At 28.4% G+C, this 18,721-nt stretch overlaps 2 protein-coding genes across 2 annotated transcripts in view; both read left to right on the forward strand.

Annotated features, from left to right (window-relative positions):
- The first annotated feature begins 966 nt into the window (after positions 1-966).
- Positions 967-7,282, forward strand: LOC125497849 (uncharacterized). The gene is made up of 11 exons (XM_057394649.1): positions 967-1,088; positions 1,176-1,338; positions 3,601-3,868; positions 3,966-4,050; positions 4,167-4,286; positions 5,994-6,111; positions 6,203-6,360; positions 6,474-6,594; positions 6,682-6,858; positions 6,960-7,022; positions 7,130-7,282. Exons 1-11 carry the CDS (start codon positions 967-969, stop codon positions 7,280-7,282), a joined length of 1,548 nt encoding a protein of 515 aa, XP_057250632.1.
- Positions 7,283-13,817: 6,535 nt separating this feature from the next.
- The window catches only part of LOC125497848 (uncharacterized), a 5,942-nt gene continuing 1,038 nt past the window's right edge, over positions 13,818-18,721 (forward strand). Inside the window, exons 1-8 of the mRNA XM_057394650.1 lie at positions 13,818-13,935; positions 14,051-14,131; positions 14,386-14,827; positions 14,944-15,869; positions 16,058-16,844; positions 16,928-17,274; positions 17,409-18,049; positions 18,169-18,699. Of these exons, the coding sequence (XP_057250633.1) occupies positions 13,818-13,935; positions 14,051-14,131; positions 14,386-14,827; positions 14,944-15,869; positions 16,058-16,844; positions 16,928-17,274; positions 17,409-18,049; positions 18,169-18,699 (3,873 nt within the window). The remainder of the gene's footprint in view (positions 13,936-14,050; positions 14,132-14,385; positions 14,828-14,943; positions 15,870-16,057; positions 16,845-16,927; positions 17,275-17,408; positions 18,050-18,168; positions 18,700-18,721) is intronic.

Below are 18,721 nucleotides of genomic sequence, written 5' to 3' on the forward strand. Positions count from 1 at the left end.
CAAGTTGCCTACTTATAGCAACCAAATGGATCACAAAATATAAAACTTTCTATATTTTATTTGTTATTTTAATTTTCTTAGTTACAAAGTGTTTCAATTATAATGTAAGTTTACTACTTTTTGTTATGCGTTATTAATTATATAATTCGAGCACTTCGTTTATGTCTTAAATCATAATAGAATGAAAATTTAATAAAAATAAAGCATCATATCTATATATATATTATATGTAATCGTATTTATATATTCCATTTCTAAATTTGATTTATTAACAAACACTTAAAATAATAGACTAAGTTAGTGTAATAATTAATATTGGACGTATATATAAAACAACCATATACAATATTAGTAACGTTCTTAATAAAAAAAATATACTAACTGGCGTCAATTTTGTAATTGAATTTAGAAAAAATTTCCTATATTACATAGTGCACTAATTAGGTAGTTTTATATATGACAGTAACGAAAATTTGGTAGTGTTGCCAATAAGTAGTGACTTTCCATTTTGTCAAATATTATTGCCAAAAGACACAACCATTTATAATAATGTAAATATATATAATATATATACAGATTTATATATTCCGGTTATAAAATTGATAGATTACCAAACGTTTACATTAATATTGCCGCCTGTTTTTTACAAAAAAGAAAAACCGATTTTGAATTTTTTTTTTTTTATGAATTTCCTAATAATCTATATTATTAAAATAGCATTAATTGGCATATACATAGATATTTGGCAGTTACGAAATGTTGCTATGATTAGATTTTAATTTCTGACTTTCCATTGTCTCAAATATTATTCCCATAAGCACATCTTTTCATTTTCTCTAAGCATGCCTTTTTTATGAATGTTATATATATATATCTAAATATACATGCATAGTTTTTACATTTCATTTAACCAAAATACACCCTCCAAAATAAAATTTCGATTTTTTCATTCTCACACTCTCTAACATGGGATTCCCAAATGCAAAGAAGCCTAACATTGTTCATTCCCTTCCTACTGAAATTATTATTGAAATTCTTTCACGCGTTGGTGCTGCAAATGCTCCTGATTTATTTGCATGCAGAATGACGTGAGTTTTATATATATAGATATTTCTTTTGTTTTTAAGAGATTTAAATTTCCACATTTTCATCTTATGAAATTAATTTATTTTCAGTTGCAAGGCTATTAATAAACTTTCACATGATGGGAAGATATATAAGAAGGTTTCTTTTGAACACCTTTACATGCGTTCAATGCGTAATGATGAAAATAAAGCAAAGTTTTTTGAGTTGTGCTTGGAATACAAAAATCCAGAAGCACTTTTGCGTTATGGCATGGTAAAGTTGTTTTTTTTTTTTAACTAACGCAATTTTATCAAATGTATATTTTATTTATTTATTTACATTATGAACATAACTAACTATATTTGTATAGGTACAATATTTCATAATATGTGATGTTAGATGAAGGGTTGAAGAACATCGACTTGGCACATTCAAATGGCAATGTGTTGGCCAGCTATTTATTGGGACTTTTGCTTATATTCAATGCAGATGAAGAGCGCAAAAAAAGGGGTGTAGCGTTATTACTAAGTGTTTTTCACAAGCATCCAATAGATAAAGTGGTCCAATTAAGAGAAACTCTACGAGATATGATGGTGTCCCTTTGGTTAAATAATTCCATAGTTCGTGAGTCTGATGAATTCGTAAAGTGGATCAAGAGCACCTTCATGAATATGACAACATTGTGGACAAATGGGATTACTTCGCATGGGGTCCTGATGATCTCAAAAGTTTATGTGATGCATACTTATGTAATCGCGAAGCAGCCTTTTTTCTACGCTTGCTCCACTAGATTTTCTTAGATATGAAATATTATTTTAAGTTTTTGCTTTATATTGATTTCTAGGTAAATTTTCAGTTGTATTAAGTTTATTGTCATAATAAGAGTTTTAATTTCAATAATATAAGTTTGTATTAATCTTATATATTTTTCATATTAAATGACAATCATATTTGTTCAGTTCTGATGAACTTATATTCAGTTTGACCACATATCAGAGCAATCTATATATATTATTTGATTAAACACTTATAATTAAAAACTTATAAATGGTTAAATAAATTTTAAATTTTGTTGTTGATTAATGACATTTATAAGTGTTTAAGTTTAAAGAAGTTACTTTATCTTATTTAAGATTCATATATATACTTATGAAATAAAGGATCGTTTTCTTGATGCTAAATCACTATTACATATGGAGTGAATAATTATTTTGTATGTAATGCAATCAACTATTGTATATTGTTACGCCAATTTATGTAAATGTTGTGTATTCTATGTCTTATATTGTTTTTAGCTATACAAGAAAAAAAATTACGATTTTTGTGGGGAAAGATTTCGCAAGATATATATAATGCTACAATTTTCGTAATAATTGTATTTAAAGAATATATGTTTTATTCCTAAAATACAAATAGGCTAAATATATTAGTAATTTATTAGTTGATTATCTGATTTTAGGAATATATGCATGATACTACTGTAATTTGAAAATATCGTTTATATTAATACAAATTTACTAATAGTTGTATTTTAGGAATATATGGGTTACTCGAATGTAAAATAGGCTATATATGTTATTAATTATAGCAGTTTATAATATCCTGTAATAGTTATTTAATGATTTAAATGATTGTAACTACTTATTATAAGCGTTTATAAATCGATGATTAATTATTGCTATATTTAAAAAAAAAAATCATTATGTGCGAGTGATTACAGTTGTCATTGATTATGAGATATTAATATTTTAGGTAAATAATTCATACAATCACTGTACGATTATATATAGATACTGTTAAGATCTCAACGTTAATTCAGAAAGAATCATGATACTATATATTTTTAAAAATATCTTTTATAATAATACAATTTTAGAAAAATTTGTATTTCAGGAATATTTGGTTACTCATGTTAAAATAGGCGAGACATCTTATTAATTGATGTAATTTAAGATATGATTTTGAGTGATTTAATGATATAAATTAAGGTATTACTTACTGTAATCAATTTATCAATCTGTGATTAAGATTGTCGTTGATTATAATAATAGATTCATATTTTACAATCACTATACGAATTGGGTATTATATTAATGGCAAATCATTTCCTTAAACAGCTTCATATTAACGTGATACTACTTCATAAATATCTTTTACGTCACTTTATATAAATACACACTAAGTTATTACTCATAATCTTAATTCATATTTTTCGAAAACCTCTTCATTTCATCTTTCAAAATAATATTTCTCTACGGAAATGACATCCCAAAATGATGCCCCTGTTAAAAAAATTATTAATGTTTCTGATTTGGTTAAGGGAACAAAGTATATCACTATTGCAGTACGGATAATACGGGTTTATGAGAAGCCAAACTTTATGAACAATCGGAAGCTGGTAGTATAGAAATGATTTTAATGGATGTACATGTAAGTGATTTTTATGGATGTATATAGATAAATAAAATTTATACGTGTTTATAGAGTATTTGTCTCTTTTACTAATAGTTCACGTATATTTTATATGTGTTTTAGGGTACAAAAATACATGCCAGTATTCGGAGGAACCTAATAGTTGCTTTCTGGCCTAAGATTGAGGAAGGAGGATTTAGACATATTTTAAATTTTTTGCTACGTGATAATGCTGGATACGAGCTTACTACGCAACATAAATTCACCATTTCAATGAATTATGGATCGTCCATAGTGGATTGCAATGCTTTGGATATCCCACAATATGGTTTTGAATTTGTTCCATTTGGTGATATTTTGGCTAAAAAAGGTTCTGATGTTTATCTCATTGGTATGTTTATTTGTTCTATAATTATTTCCTATTTCTATTTTTTTAGGGTATTTTGAAACGTACACCTTAAGTTGTAATTTTTTTTTACTACCTATAGATATAATTGGGCAAGTGACTGCGTATGGTGAACTAACCAAGACCACTAAATCGAGGTGCATGACTATTGAGCTGATGGACACAACGTATGTGTATACCAAATTGTTACTTATTGACCATCTTTTTTATATATTTTTTTAAAAATTTTATTTAAATTTCAATATAAGAACTTATGAACTTTTTCATTGTTATTTCTAAATAGGAATGACAACCTAACATGTGTTCTATGGGGCACATATGCTGATGAGATGATAAATTACATAAATGCTGAGGGAGCTAATGGTGCAATTGTTGTCATCTTACAGTTTGCAAAACGAATCATGTAAAAGGTAAATCTTAGTTTTATTTAATCCACGCATAGATTTCAATTTTCGTATTAAATATCTTTTAGTTTTTTTAATTTTCGTATTAGATTTGTATTAAATTTACATTTCGGACTAATTATGTATTAAATTTTATTGAAGATTCAAGCAAAAAGTTAAATGTAATGCACGACTTAATATTTTTTTTTTTCCGGATATTTTAAGAAAAGGGAGTAAATTGAAAATTTAATGTAAGTAATTCGTGTATTTTATATGTATATTAGATTCGCTATTGAATTTTCGTATTAAATATTTTTACTTTTTATTTTCGTATTTAATTTGTCTTATATTTGATTTGTTTTTAAATTTGATCATTTTATTAAATTGTATTGAAGAATCAAGAAAAGTTCAATGTAATGCACAACTATTTTTTTTATTTCCGGATATTTTAATACAAGTGACTAAATGGTAAATTTAACGTAAGTACTTCGTGTATTTATTATGTATATTAGATTCGATTTTATTTTTCGTATTATATATCTTTTAGCTTCTTAATTTTCGTATAAGCTTTTTATTATATTTAAAGTTCGTACTAATTATGTATTAAATATGTATTGAAGAATCAAGCAAAAAGTAAAATATAATGACCTCAATACTTTTATTATTCCGGATAATTTAAGAAAAGTGATTAAACTTTATATTTAACGTAACTACTTCGTATATTATATACGTATATTAGATTCGATTTAATTCATTTAATTTTTTTTTTGTGTTATAGATATAAATTTGATAATCTGTTTTTTTTATACTAGGTGGTGTTCGTGTTCAAAATTCTCGATATGCTTCAAGATTGTTCATTAACACACAACTATCTGAAATTATTCTTTTAAAGATAGGTAAGTTATATTAATTTTCACTTAAATAGATGACATATCAGCCACATTTATATAATTAAAGATTTATATAATTAAAGTTTTAGCGATGATTAGTGTTATATATGAACTGCCCTAATTGAAACAAACAAAATATAATATAATTATAAGTTATCTAACACAATAATATAATTTGAAATTATGTGACTACATCTAATTATTTGTATAAAACAGCATATTCATTAGCATGTCGATATAGTTGTACTTAACCATGTAGGTGAACTATGAATATGAGTGTATTTTATTCCACCTAATCATATCAAATACAAATACATAATTATTACAATTAAAATTAACAACAAATTACATCGCTTTAAACTATTAATTACATATACAAGTAAACTAATATTAGGTGGAATAAAATAATTACCCATTCATAGTAACCAACATGGTTAAGTATTATTATTTAATTTATTGTACCAATTAAATATACGTTATGGATCACATAGTAAGCATGTATTGATAGATAGAATAATAAATGTAATTTATGTTGTGTCATATAAAGTTAAAGAAGTTATACCTGCGATTCATCACATATCACCAAATATGTAAGTTTCGGACTCTATATTGTTGCATGATATCCTACAAACATGTCTACATTATATATTAGCAACTAACTTTGGTTGTAAAATGAGAACATATGAAAGATTGAGTATATTATTAGATAAATAGGAAAATCATATCTTGGAAAATGCATTATTAATAAAAAAAACTCATACAAATAAAAGATTCATACAAAATGCATATACATGTAGCATGATTTGTCTAAGCTTATGCTACATGATTGTTTTCCAGCATGTGTTGCAAAACTCAACAAATATCTGGCCAACTAACTCAACTGACGAATGAGAGTGATGACTTTTTGAAGCAAGAATATGTAAAAGATATTTTCGACATTATGAACATGAAGAAGGTGAGAATTTTGTCATTTCATGCAACAATATATATTAACATCACAAGAAAAATAAGACTTCTTAACCTTAGTATACATTTTCATTTCTCAGTCTTGTGTATGCGTTTGCCTAGCCACAATAGAGGACATCGATGTTGGTTATAGTTGGTATTACGATGGATGCAACAGATGTATGAGTGGAGTTATTAGGGAAGATGATGTCATCCGGTGTAGAAAGGAGAATGTAGTGTTACGTAGTACAACACCAAGGTAATTATTTCTAATTTACTAATATAAAAACAAAGTATACAGTAATATTTAATATCAAGTTTCAATAAATGCATTTTTATAGTTTAATAGCTAATTTTAATAAATTCTTATAGATTCAAGATAAAATTGATTGTTGCTGATAAATCTGGAGATGCTACTTTTATGATGTTTGATAAAGAGGTGTCCAAATTAGTTGGTAGAACAGCAAAAGAAATGGTTGCCTCTCAAAATCAGGTTCGTTATCATACATTATTTATTTGTCAATTATAATACATGGTTTCTTATTTACATTTATAAATGCTAACATCAAAGTACATGTAGGTAGAAAACAATGAGTTTCCTGAAGAATTCAAAAGTCTATTGGGGAAGAGATTTTTATTTAAGGTCACTGTGCCATATAATAATGGCATTGATCAAAATTATTCCTACACTGTGAATTCTACGTCCGATGAACCTGAATTAGTTAACAAGTGGTTTGAACTTTATGTTAAGTTGGAGGTATTTGATTTAATTCTAAGGATTTTACAATTAGTTTCATTATCTATTATTATGTAAACAAGTAATTGGTAATTACTTATGTAAACTTTTTTCTTCAACAGAACTCTATTGTTGTGAAAAAGGAGAGTGAGGCAGAAAGCGTGCAAGAATGTGAAGAGAACATGGTAATACTTAGCTATTTCAACTAATTTCGTCTACCCACATTTATCTACATATATATATTGTTTTTTAGCATTTCTAACAACCATTATTTTTTCAACATATTCAATAGGATCTCTTTCAATCGGAGACAGACTCTTCTCTATCCCACATCACACCGCAAAAGAGAGCAACATTACTTGATGAACATTCACCCTTAGGGATGCAGCTTTCAACTAACAAGAAACTCAAGTCTGTTATGCCTCAAGAAGAAGATGGACTCTAGATATTGTTGTTGAATTAAGAACTATATATATAGTCTATCTATAGACTATTAGATGAACGTTTTAATTTGGTTGTTATTTATATTTCTAAACAATTTGCATACATTTATTCAGGATTTGGTTATTCTCCTATACATTCATTTCAAAACTCTTGTGGTTACGACATGATTGTTTATGAAAAATTTAAATATATCATTGATTGCCATATAGATTATCCTCATTGTTTTATGTTTAAGAAAATATTAAACATTAAATAACATGTCTTAACCTAACTGTTATAAATTATACATAACAAATAAAATATATATAGATGTTTAAGGTAATATTAAACATTAAATAACATGTCTGAACCTAACTTTATAAGTTATACATAACCAATAATATATATATAAACATATATCATATATAATATAATATATAATATATATATATATATATATATATATATATATATATAGTAATATAAATAATTAATATATATCTATATATTACTTATACTATCTCGCATGAATCAATTTACGCATACAAAATAGTTCGTCGTTGGTGATATAATTAATATGTATGTATGTTTATACTAATGTTTTATATTTTAAACATCTTCTTACACACATTTTTATTAATGCATCCGTTATAAATAACTATACATTTTTAATGCATCCGTTATTACCCATATATAAATAAGAGAGGGAAAAAATATACGACATTATATAACAATTTCTATTAATGCGTTAGTCTAATTTAGTAAATATTATACAACATATTTTAAGAGAGAGAAAAAATATACGGCATTATAAAACAATTTCTATTAATGCATCCGTTATTACCCATATATAAATAACTATACATTTTTAAGAAAGTTCCCTAATGCATACAAATCAACTTTTTAAAATGGCGTTATCTATATATAATCAGTAATATTTTGTTTCCAAAGTTGCGCGATATTGAAAAGCTTAATAATAGGCAATTATTCTTTGATTGATTCGGAAATAATTTGAAACATTCCTATTATATGATTTTCGTAATAACTGTTATATATAAAACTACTAAGGAATCTTTACCATACTATACTCTATATAATATCTCCACAAAAAACGTACATATATTCTTCACACCTTTAGACAAATTAATCTTACAGTGTTCTTATCCTTCAAATATAATATCATATTCTTATTCGTTAATAATATATAGATTGTAGAAATGAGTTCTTCTACTAATAAACGTGTGAATAAACGTCCAGATTACGGAAAAGAAAACGAAATTTGTGACAATACTCCATTTGTTTGTAACAATTCAAGTCAAGTCCATGATGCTAAAGTTGCCATGCAAAGGAGGAAATCAATTTTGAACGATAAGCGAAGTAGAAGCCAAACAACACCTTTACTTGACATTTCTAATGGTAAGTTGATTTATAAAGGCACTATTTGTTGTCAATATATTAACATTTTGTGCAAATTGTATAGAATAATAAAGCATTTAATAATGAATTAAAGTTATTCATCATGTAATGTTCTTACTATAACATACATAAGTCAATCAAATTGAATATATCTTTAATTTATCATGTATATAATTTATATAATTATTAATAATTATAAAGAAGTAAAGGGAAGACTACCTTCTTAATCTTAATATCATAATATGTTTTATAACATATTTTCTTCAATGGCCACCATCTTCTGCATGCAAATCAAAACCTCAAAAAAAAAAAACATTTATTGTATATATAAACTTATATATAATGTAGACTAACGCATACACAAATTGTATATATATATATAGTTGTAGACAATTTTGAACTCATTCTAATTATACACAAATTATACAGTTTACAAAAAACATAAATGAGGTTCCATGCATGCAATGTAAATACGAAATTTATATGTTAGATTTGAATTATTATCTTTTTAATTTTAAAATAATATATATATATATATATTATTTTAGAAATATACATATTATATACATTTATAAATTATTTAAATATTTTGTGTTACATTTATGTGAGAAGTTTAGATATCCATATATCCTCAATACGATATTATTTTTTAAAATATATACGATTATTATTAATCTATTATATCATAAATATTATCAACTATATTTATAGATTGCGGAAGTGCATACAACAAAAAAATAATTCAGATGACATTGTATTTTTTACATATGTTAGCATATATTTTGTAGGTACATTGTATTATAACAATTTATACTTATTATTATGTATAGACCACAGATTTAATTTAAAATAATTCATATGTTGTAATATACTAATGGTTTTTGCTAAGTTGTTATATTTGTAGTGTATATATTTTCGAATTATAACTAAAGAAGTCATGATAGTATTCTATTATAATAGTGCAAAAGCCAATTTGTTAGATTGTATTACTATTTCCCATATATATATTAACATTTTCTGTTCAAACTAAAAAGATATATAACAATATAAACTATTTTCTTACATTCTTATTATGCATATATCTGTGGAATTTTATGCAATAATAAAGTAATAAATAAACAAATGAAGTTATTCATCATGAAATTTCCTTAATATAACATACATAAGTCAAATTATTTGAATATATTTTTAATTTATCGTGTATCTATATTATATCATTATTATTAATTATAAAGAAGCAATGAGAACACTACCTTTTTAATCTGACTATCATGATATGTTTTCTCACATTATTTCTTCAATTGCCACCATCTTTTGCATCCAATCAAAACCTCGAAAAAAACAAACATAACTTATGTATTTAACTATATATGAAATGAACTATAATTATGAATAAGCAACATAAAGAATAACTTATGTATTTAACTATATATGAAATGAACTATAATTATGAATAAGCAACATAAAGAATAACATGTATTCGCATAATTAAATCAACTATAAGTATGAAATACATTAAATTGAGGATATACATGCACTTTTTATTGTACTGTTCTTTATAAAGTGGTAATTTTAGATTGATAAATTTATCATATATTCATGAAATAATTTAGGTACTAATTAGTGAAACAACAAAATTTATACCTAGATTATAATATTTACTCTTATAATTAATATTTCACCAGATTTGTAACATGCATGAGAAGAAAATATACATATTCATAGAACTATAATTAATGACACACAATATATATATTTATTCTAATGTTTTTTATTAAGTAATTATTTCACTTTTATTTATCAATATGGGATAGTGAACTGTAAATTGTTTTTTTTTTTTTACATGCATGCGAAATATTAAACAGATTCACCTATATTACTAAACAAAGGAAATAAATTAAACAAAGCTAATTTAAGATCAAGACATTAATCATATATTAATGAAATAATATAGGTATTAATTAGTAAAAGATTAAAATTTAAACTATATTATACTATTTATAATTATAATTTAAATTTCATAATTTTGTGACATGCATGCGAAAAAAAATATACACATTCATAGAAAATAAACACGAAACAAAAAAAAATGACATGCATTCTATATTCAGATACTAAAAAAACAAAAATTAGATATTCAGATCCTAGGATATTGAACTTATTTTTTGTTTTTTTAGATGCATGCGAAATAAATATACATATTCATAGAAAATAAATAAAGGAAAAAAAAAATTGAGGATATAAATGCATGTTTTTTATTTCGGTTTTTGAACAACTGAAAATTGTAGATCTATAAAATTATCATATATTCATGAATATATAGTATTATTAATAACAAAAAAAAACGAAATTGATAAAAAAAAACCACAACACCTGTAAATCCTCAATCCTTGAAATAAATCGTTTCTAACTAATTTAAGATCGAGACATTAATCATATATTAATGAAATAATATATGTTTTAATTGGTAAAAGATTAAAATTTAAACTATATTATACTATTTAGAGCAATAATTTAAATTTCATAATTTTATGCATGCATGCGAAAAAAAATATACACATTCATAGAAAATAAACACGAAACAAAAAAAATTGACATGCATTCGATATTCAGATACTAGAAAAACAAAAATTAGATATTCAGATACTAGGATATTGAACTTATTTTTTGTTTTTTTACATGCATGCGAAATAAATCTACATATTCGTAGAAAATAAAAACAGGAAAAAATAAAAAATGAGGATATAAATGCATGTTTTTTATTTCGGTTTTTTAACAACTTAAAATTGTAGATCTATAAAATTATCATATATTCATGAATATATAGAATTATTAATTATTAAAAAAAACGAAATTGATAAAAAAAAACACAACACCTGTAAATCCTCAATCCTTGAAATAAATCGTTTCTCCACTTCTTCTTCAATGGAAATCAAATGATCTATCCGTCGTGCATGCGATAATATATTCCCAAAAATAATTTCTCCAATTTCTAAATCCCCTTTTATGATATTAAATCAGAAACCAATCGTTTTCTCATATTTCTGCTATATTTTTTGTGCATCTAATTTTTTTTTGTTGTGTAATTTGTTTGAAAGAAATCTGGAAATAACGTTTGGCAAAGGAAAGTTGCCATTTTTACGTGAAGATGATGAATGTTCGAGAGAAATAGAGAGAGAGAGAGAGAGAGAGAGAGACATAGAGAGAGGAAGAGAAGATGAAGCGGCAATTATAATGAATTTGTTGTAAATTTTTGGTTTGCCAAATTTATTTATACTTAGGTTTTTAGTGTTTTTTTTTTTTTAGAAGGTTTTAAATGTTTAGTTAAGGTAGTATTAAGTAGTATGTAAGGAGTATCACATTAAAGTTATATTTAGTTGGATATGTATAATGTGTTTAAAACAAGTTATATATATATATCGATTTTTTATTTATATTGGGGTTGGAAATCTTATTTTTATGTAAACTCTTGAATTACCACTTTTATATTTTGTTGATAAAGAGTACGATATTGACGTCATTTACTATGGATTTGATATGCATATTATTATACGGCCAATTTAAATAAATCAATTAATCCTCAATAAATAATTCGTTGTCGCACCTATTTATAAATCATGCGAATATGTTATAAAAAAACATATAGTTATTGTGGTATACGTTATATGTAGGTGAACATGTATTTAGTTATTTAAGGTTTAAGGTATGTAGTATTAGGTAGTATATAAAGAGTATCACATGAAGGTTATGTTTAGATGGAATGTGTAATGTGCTTTAAAACAGGTTATATATAAGATTTTGTATCTATATTAGGCTTGGAAATCATACTATGAATTTACACATTTATTTGAAAATATAGAAATGTCATGTCCTTATTAAGCGTTATAATTTTATTTCATTCATAAGTGTTATTTTATGTAAAATAATAAATATATTATTACCATCCATTTAATATTGTTTCATACATATTTAACAAAATTGTTAATTCATACAAAATTATATTATTTTATTTGTAAATGAACGATATAAATGATTTAATGTTTATTCACTGGGCAAACGTGGCAGTCCAAATTTCGCTTTTAGTATACTACATTGTAATTCTTAGATGAACCACATAACTATTTTAATTTGCTTACTTCTATGCTTTGACAAGAATAACTTACTATAACATAAGTAGAATTAAAAGATTAATTTCATTGAATGTAAATATGAATTCAAAACATATCTTTTATATCCACCAATTCATGCTATTAACATGGAAAACATTTCTTATTTTAGTTACCACTCCTTCACTCAATCAATTGTTATCAAAAGAAGCTCAACAAAAATATGCAAGACAAAAGAGGAAGTTCATTATGTTAGAAAAGCGTGCAAGATTTACGCGTTCCTCGACTCCTATACGACCACGAAATAATATCACCATGCCAATCAACTTACCTCTTAATGGATCTTCATCAGGTATAAATCGCAATTGTATTAAGTAATTAACACATATCATCCAATGATTTTCGACAATAATTAGTTATCCTTTTGTTTTTATATATGCAACTAACATTTTCGTTGTCTTGCAATTATAAGCGGTTTCTTCAAGTAATGGATTATCTCCTTCATCGTCGACAATTATAAACTTCTCTACTAATTCTTATGTAACTCCGATTCCTAATGGTGAGTGTATATAGTGTATTTAACTTTGAAAACGTATTACTTGCAAGATAGTAATGTAAAATTACTCTTAATGCAGTGTTTTCAACAAGTGCACCATCTTCAAGTTCACAAGATTTTAATTGTCATGTGGACATCACAACTCAATCGCCATTAAGTGCTATAACAGATATTAGTTTCGGTTAGTTTATAATAAATTATTCCCTTATTGATTGTTAATTTGTCTAATAACGTTACCGTATAAACAATCTATATTATTTTGAAAAATTATGTGCTTCAGATAAAGAACATGCATCAAAGATAGCAAGGCATCAACGAAAACTTATAATTGAAGAGAAACGAAGTTCTGGTAATAAATTAATCTATTAGAAATATTACATGTTTATACTATTTCAGTTTTGGCATAGTATGATCATAAATACATAATACGTTGTGACCAACTAACATCACCTATTGTCGCATGAAATAGCGTCTACGCCATGTCTCTGTCAACAGAAGTTATACAACCTATGAGATTATGTAGTTCATTTACATCAAAGACACGTGTTATCCGAAGTAAGCAAGTCCTTCAATCGGTTTCAAAGAGAATAATTCCAGGTATGTTATAGTAAATATTAATTAACTAATACAGCACCATAAATAGTAGGCAGATAACTTATACAGTTATTAAACTTCTTTGTTTATGCATTAAAAACAAATAGTTTGTATACAGATGACAATGATGTTGAAGGAAATGATATGCACGTCGACAGCAATTTAAATTCCAATGCGCGAGCAGAAACAATTGGTCCAGGTATAAGTAATGCAGTAAAGCATATATTATTTTGGTATATTTTTTGTTATATCGTGCTTTTTTTAAACTCAATTTTTAAATAAGAACACATGTAAATCCTATAACGCATACGTATCATATATGCTTTTTGAAGAGGCATCTAATGATGGTGACATTGTAGTCAATGGTGCGTTATTAGACTTACATATTGTACTATCATGTTAAGAAGTTCATATAAAACACTATTTAAAGTTATAATTGTTTCTTTACTGTAGAAGGTTATTCAGATTTGGGAGATCCCACCTGTGTTTGCGAGTTCTGTGGAGCACAAATGTGGTTTGGTGAACGAGTAAACAAGCGAAATAAGAGTGGAAGACCAAAGTTTGGGATGTGTTGCATGCAAGGAAAAGTGCAATTACCTTTACTTAAGCGTCCACCCCAACTTTTGGAAGATCTATTGAAGAAGAGACATAGTAGAAGTGCGCACTTCCTTGATAATATTAGGGGGTATAACATGATGTATTCTTTCACTTCTATGGGAGGTAGAATAATTGCACCAACTACTCATGGGCGTGGTCCATATACATACAAGATTGGAGGTCAAAATCATCACCTGATAGGCAGTTTGTTGCCGAACGATGGAGCACGTCCTAAATTCTCTCAACTATACATATATGATACTGAAGAAGAGGTTCAGAATAGGATGAGTGCGGCAAGGTATCGTGCTATTTTACTGCAAATATTTGAACATGTTATTTTGTTTTAAATGTAATATATACATCCTCATTCATAATAAAGAAATGCTAACGATTGAACGTACTATATTGCTTCAGTTCTAAAGACCCAAATAAATTTGAAGATCGTGTCGTTGCACAATTGAAGGATATGATTGATCAGCATAACCCATTGGCCAAGAGTTTTAGAATGGCTAGAGATCGTTTCGAATCAAACAACGGCGAAGACTTAAAACTTAGGCTAATTGGAAGAAGGGATTCTGATGGAAGGACTTATAACCTTCCAACAACATCCGAAGTGGCCGCGCTTATAGTTGGAGACATTGATACAGCAGATAAGAGGGATGTAGTAGTCCAAAGGAAAAATGGAAGATTAAGGCAGATATCTGAGCTTCACCCATCGTATTTACCGTTACAATATCCACTGATTTTCCCATATGGGGAAGATGGATATCGAGTAGATGTTATGCATAGGGACAAGACCGCATCAAGTAGTTCTACGAATAAAAGAGAACGACTTACTATGCGTGAGTGGTTTGCATACAGGATGCAAGATCGTGAACATGAAGCTGATACTTTGTTATTATGTCGTCGGTTGTATCAACAATTTTTGGTTGACGGCTACACTATGATTGAGGCAGAGAGGCTCTCCTTTCTAAAGAATAACCAACAAAGTTTAAGATCAGATAATGTGAAGAATTTAAGAGGGGCTGTGGAAAGAGGTGATACAGAGGGATCTTCCAATGGCAATCGCATTGTTATACCAGCGTCATTCACAGGTGGACATAGCTACATGAGAGAGAACTATCAGGATGCAATGGCAATTTGTAGATGGTATGGTTATCCAGATCTGTTTATAACCTTTACGTGTAATGCTAAATGGCCAGAAATAAGCAGATTCGTTCAAAAAAGGGGACTCAGACCCGAGGACAGACCGGATATCATCTGTCGAGTCTTTAAAATGAAGCTCGACCAATTGGTTAAAGACTTAAAGGAGAATGAGATATTTGGCCGAGTTAAAGCTGGTACGTATAAATCAAATGCGTTATAATGATGCTGATTTCTACATCTTTTTCTCATTTTTAATATATATTCTTATTGAATTAATTGAATTTCATACTACTTTACAAAACATTGACTACATTCAAGATTAGTTGGTCTACTTATAAGGTTGTTCAAATAATGATACATACATATTTTCTTCTTTCTCCAGTTGTTTATACAGTTGAGTTTCAAAAGCGTGGCCTTCCGCATGCTCATATACTTCTTTTCCTGCACCCCGCTGACAAATATCCACAGGCAAGCGATATTGACAAGATTATATGCGCTGAGTTACCAGATCCAATTGAGGATCCAGATTTATATGAGACTGTTACGGAAATGATGTTGCATGGTCCATGTGGTCCCTCCAACACTAATGCACCTTGCATGGATCAAAAAAAGTGCACAAAGCATTTTCCTAAAAGATTCATTGACGAAACAAAGGTTGATGAGGAAGGATATCCAGTTTATAGAAGAAGAGATAACGGAATCTCGGTTGAGAAAAACGGAGTGCATCTTGATAATAGGTTTGTTGTTCCTTATAATCCACAACTGCTTCGTAAGTATCGTGCCCATATAAACGTTGAATGGTGCAATCAATCCAGATCGATAAAGTATTTGTTCAAGTACATAAATAAGGGTTACGATAGAGTGACGGCTGCTGCTTATCAAAACAGAAATAGCAGCGATGATCCACAAAAGATTGATGAGATTAAAATGTATTACGACTGTCGTTACATATCTGCTTGTGAGGCAGTGTGGAGGATATATGGATTTCCTATTCACCATCGAACCCCTGCTGTTGAGAGATTGAGTTTCCATCTACCTGGGGAGCAAATGGTTGTCTACACTGACCATATGGACGTGGAAGATGTACTTGATAGACCTAATGTTAATAAGACAAAGTTTTTATCGTGGATGGAATGCAACCAAAAGTATGAAGAAGCAAGACAGTTGACGTATGTAGAGTTCCCCAAAAATTTGTTTGGAAACAACCTACGCGAGAATGGGCACCTAGGTCGAAAGGTTTCTCACTTGGCAGGGTATACCATGTCACTCCAGGTTCTGGTGAGAAATACTATCTAAGAACGCTCCTTAATTTTGTGAAAGGTCCGACGTGCTACGAGGATATAAGAACTGTTGATGGTTCAGTGTATCCAACCTTCAAAGAAGCTTGCTATGCAAGGGGGCTGCTTGATGACGACAAGGAATACATAGACGCCATAACAGAGGCAAGCTTTAGAGAAACGGGGCATTATCTAAGGAATCTGTTTTGCATGTTACTTATGTCTGGTAGCTTATCTAAACCAGAAGACATATGGGAAAAAACATGGCACCTACTATCTGATGACATTCTATATAAACAACGTCGTATTCATAAAAACAAAGGTACATGCTACAGTACTATGCATACTTACTTTTTTTTATCGCTTTCTTGCATGTTTATAACTGTGCAACGAAAAAAAGATCACGATGACATATATGAAGGCATCTAATATTAAATCTTCTCTATCGCGTTGCAGATTTAACTCTAACTGATGAACAAATTCAAGCGTTTGCACTGGCAGATATTGAAGCTAAACTTCAAAGTAATGGTAGTAGTCTTCGAAAATTCAGTGAGATGCCATTTCCAGATGAATTAGTCGTGTTTGAAGGTCAAAATAAGCTAATAGCGGATGAGCTTTCATATGACATACCCTCCTTAATTCAAGAATATGACAAACTATTTCCCTGTCTAACCGAAGAACAACTAATGGTTTTCAACGAAATAATGCACTCTGTTAATGGCCAATCAGGAGGTGTGTTTTTTGTATACGGATATGGAGGGACGGGTAAGACATACATTTGGAGGACATTGTGTGCTGCAATTAGGAAGATGGGTGAAATTGTTTTGCCAGTAGCATCAAGTGGAATTGCGTCCCTACTTCTTCCAAAAGGTCGGACCGCCCATTCAAGGTTCGGTCTTCCACTCAATGTTTGTGAAAACTCTACGTGTGTAGCTATTAGGCCTGGTTCTGACTTAGCTGCATTGCTCATGAGAACAAAGCTAATTATCTGGGATGAAGCACCAATGATGCACAAATATTGCTTTGAAGCACTTGATAGGAGTTTAAAGACATTATGCAAGCTGTTGATCGAGATAATTTGCATCGACCATTTGGAGGTAAAGTTGTTGTCTTTGGTGGTGATTTAAGACAGATTCTGCCTGTTATACCCAAGGGTACCAGGCAAGATATAGTATTTGCGACCTTGAACTCTTCGTTTCTATGGGATTCATGTAAGGTTTTGAAGCTGACACGCAATATGAGACTTCAATCATGTTCTTCTTCGTCTACCGCTAATGAAATAAGGGACTTCTCAGAATGGATACTAAGCGTTGGCGATGGCAGAGCTGGAGGGCCCAATGATGGAGAAGTCGATATTGAAATCACTGAGGATATTCTTATAGACGGTGGAGATGACCCCATATCAGCGATTGTCGACAGCACATACCCTTCACTCACTGATCACCTTTGGGAAGCCAAATACTTCCAAGAAAGAGCAATTTTAGCTCCAACTAATGAAATAGTTGAGAAGGTTAATGATCATGTGTTGTCCACAATTCCAGGTGATGAGAAAATTTACTTGAGTTGTGATGCAATTAGTAAAGATGAAGGGAACTTAGGGGCTCATGATATATATTCTACTGAATTCTTAAACACAATAAAGTGCTCAGGCCTGCCAAATCATAGTATTAAGTTAAAAGTTGGTGCTCCTATCATGTTGCTTCGTAATATTGATCAGACATCTGGATTGTGTAATGGCACGAGGCTGGTAGTCAAGCATTTAGGCAATC

Source organism: Beta vulgaris, chromosome 5 (assembly GCF_026745355.1).
Source record: "Beta vulgaris subsp. vulgaris cultivar EL10 chromosome 5, EL10.2, whole genome shotgun sequence".
NCBI lineage: Eukaryota > Viridiplantae > Streptophyta > Magnoliopsida > Caryophyllales > Amaranthaceae > Beta > Beta vulgaris.

Excerpts from the sequence above, each read along its gene's own strand:
- LOC125497849 (XM_057394649.1), top strand. The coding sequence starts at position 967 with ATGGGATTCCCAAATGCAAAGAAGCCTAACATTGTTCATTCCCTTCCT. Across the intron at positions 1,339-3,600 it reads CACTTTTGCGTTATGGCATG|GGTACAAAAATACATGCCAG; the intron begins GTAAAGTTGTTT and ends TATGTGTTTTAG. Across the intron at positions 3,869-3,965 it reads TTCTGATGTTTATCTCATTG|ATATAATTGGGCAAGTGACT; the intron begins GTATGTTTATTT and ends TACTACCTATAG.